At 44.4% G+C, this 2,925-nt stretch overlaps 1 protein-coding gene across 1 annotated transcript in view; it reads right to left on the bottom strand.

Moving 5' to 3' along the window:
* Positions 1–1,844: 1,844 nt before the first annotated feature.
* LOC130119934 (cytoglobin-1-like) overlaps positions 1,845–2,925 on the bottom strand; it is a 10,602-nt gene continuing 9,521 nt past the window's right edge. Inside the window, exon 3 of the mRNA XM_056288533.1 lies at positions 1,845–2,009. Within this exon, the coding sequence (XP_056144508.1) occupies positions 1,845–2,009 (165 nt within the window). The remainder of the gene's footprint in view (positions 2,010–2,925) is intronic.

Raw genomic sequence — 2,925 nt, 5'->3', positions numbered from 1 at the left:
TCTTTTCGCTTGGCCTTTCCCCACTGGGAAGATTAGCCCAAGGATTAACTCAGATCAGGGAGGGGTTAGGCTGGTGAGGATAGGGAGTAAACAGAGCGGGCCTCTGTGTACGCACTCTGAAAGCAACCACAGAGTTGCTTGCGGGTACAATGCCGTGGTTGTAAAGAAAGACAGTTTAAATTGGAAATTGTTGACTTTGTTGGAAAACCTGCTTGGCTTGTTGGGTAAGAGGGGCTGTCCAAATATACTGTGGTTGCACGGGGGGGGGGGGATCTTGTCACTTGGATTGGGTCATAATGACGATGATACCTGTTGTTTCATGCCGTATTTTTGTCCCAACCTGATCACTGATTCCAGGTAACTTCACTTCCACCTGATCCCTTGTTGTGCTCAGCTGTGGAGTGAATGCCAAGGTATGTGCTCATCTCGGGGTTAGCTACAGGGTGTGTGCCAACACCGCCTTTCTAAGTCTTTATGTCAGTATGAGACGTTCACCAAAGGCATCCCATTAGTGCACCAAACCCTCTACCGTATTTTCACATCATTTGATAAATGGGCTCAAGACGTGGAGGTATAAATACTCTGTTTCAGCCGCTAAGCCGCCTCTGCTCAGGACTGCTGAGTCAGGCTGCACTCCGGGCAACAGGGCAGGTTGAACTGGAATAGGATTGTTGGTGTAAGCACAGCATCGGTGTAATCAGGTTGTAATGTTTCCTCTGCTGTTGCAGCGTGTTTATTTTAGATATTGTTTGACACAGTTACACAGGTGTATTACAATGAAAAAAAAAAAAAATACACGTACAATATCCACAACGCAGTTTAAAAAAAAAAAAAAAAAGTCGTCGCATTCAACGAATGCCGCACGAGATGAAGCTAAACCTGATTATTTCAGTCTGTCGCGAAGAAAATAGAGTTTGCAAGTTGTACAGCACAGGGCTCGTGAGAGCCGAGACATATTAGCAAAAACATCACGTAGAGAAAGAATTTTTAAAAAATTATACACATTCTGTAGAAGGCACAACCCAGTAAAATGTGACCCCCTTGTCCGGCGTTGGGTTTAGGATCGTTGATCCCCCCTCTGAGCTGCCCCCCCCCTTCCCTTGCATGGTTTGCTCCTTTAAAAGGGCACCAAAAAGAGAAAAAAAAGAGGTGTAACTCATTTCACTTTTCTGTAATGTGAGCCGGTTCATCTTAAGTATAAGCTCCTACAAGTTTTCCATGGCATTTAAAACACAAAATATGTAGTGTCAACAGCCAAAAACCCACTGAAAGGGGGCACAGGACAAGTCCTAAGTGTGTAGACGAGGGTATATAGGCCCCATATAGCTCATATAACATTGTAACTATATATATATATATAGATTTGTCCATATAGCTCATATAACATTGTAACTATATATATATATAGATTTGTCCATATAGCTCATGTAATATTGTAACTATAAATTTGTCCATATAGCTCATATAACATTGTAACTATATATATATATATATATATATATATATATAGATTTGTCCATATAGCTCATATAACATTGTAACTATATATATATATATAGATTTGTCCATATAGCTCATGTAATATTGTAACTATAAATTTGTCCATATAGCTCATATAACATTGTAACTATATATATATATATATATATATATATATATATAGATTTGTCCATATAGCTCATGTAATATTGTAACTATAAATTTGTTTTTTGTTGTTGTTGTTTTTTTCCCAGCGGGTCAGTGCAGCAGAATGATCCTTCTCCTGTGAAGCCAAGGTCTTACAGTGTCGGCCTCTAAATATCCACTACGCCCCGTGTCGGTCCCTTGGACCCAGCCTGAGCGCTTCACACGGTGGAGCCAGACAGACTAGTCCAGCCTACTTCCTCATAGATGGCTGTGATTTTCCAACAGACTGCAGCCAGGAGTTTGGTCCACACCGCGGCCACCTCTGGAGTCACCATCTCTGAGAACTCCTCTCCCAAGACTTCCAGTATAACGCCGCTCAGGATCTGGGAGAGAGAGAGAGAGAGAGAGAGAGATAGACGTCCAAAAAGATCACTTTAATTCTGGATGCACCGTAAATCAAGTCCCCATGACACATTGCAATTTAAAGCATTCCAAATCCAAGAGCTCAGCCCCAAAAAAAGAGTCCCCTCGGTCGGCTGGTTCTGAAACTAACTAACCCCCGAAACCACTACCATAGATGAGTTTCAGACTGGCACTGCTAACCAAACACAGATAAGACCAAACCAAATCATCATCCATCCATCCATTATCCCAACCGCTTATCCTGCTCTCAGGGTTGCGGGGATGCTGGAGCCTATCCCAGCAGTCATTGGGCGGCGGGCGGGGAGACACCTTGGACAGACCGCCAGACCATCACACAGGGCCCACACACACACACACACACATTCACACCTAGGGACAATTTAGTACGGCCGAGTCACCTGACCTACATGTCTTTGGACTGTGGGAGGTAACCGGAGCACCCGGAGGAAACCCACGCAGACACGGGGAGAACATGCAAACTCCACACAGAGGACGACCCGGGACGACCCCCAAGGCTGGACTATCCCATGGCTCGAACCCAGGACCTTCTCGCTGTGAGGTAACTGCGCTAACCACTGCACCACCGTGCCGCACCAAATCATCAGGCAATGCAAAAACTCATATTAGGAACATTGGGACATAGAGACCAAATTACTACACATACTAGGATGTTATCGGGCCCTAAAAGAGAATACAAGTTGGCTGACTATCTCTCCACTGTCAGAGACAGTAAGCAGAGACACACCCTTACCAAGTACAGGCTCACTGACCACAGTCTAGCCATTGAAAAGGGCAGACACACAAAAAACAACCTTGGCTACCAAAAGAGCAAAGAACATGTGGACCCTGTACGGCAGGTGAGGTCGAGACAGAGAT

This window comes from Lampris incognitus, chromosome 10 (genome assembly GCF_029633865.1).
Source record: "Lampris incognitus isolate fLamInc1 chromosome 10, fLamInc1.hap2, whole genome shotgun sequence".
In the NCBI taxonomy this organism is placed as follows: Eukaryota; Metazoa; Chordata; class Actinopteri; order Lampriformes; family Lampridae; genus Lampris; species Lampris incognitus.
This window is presented reverse-complemented; position numbering and strand designations above follow the sequence as displayed.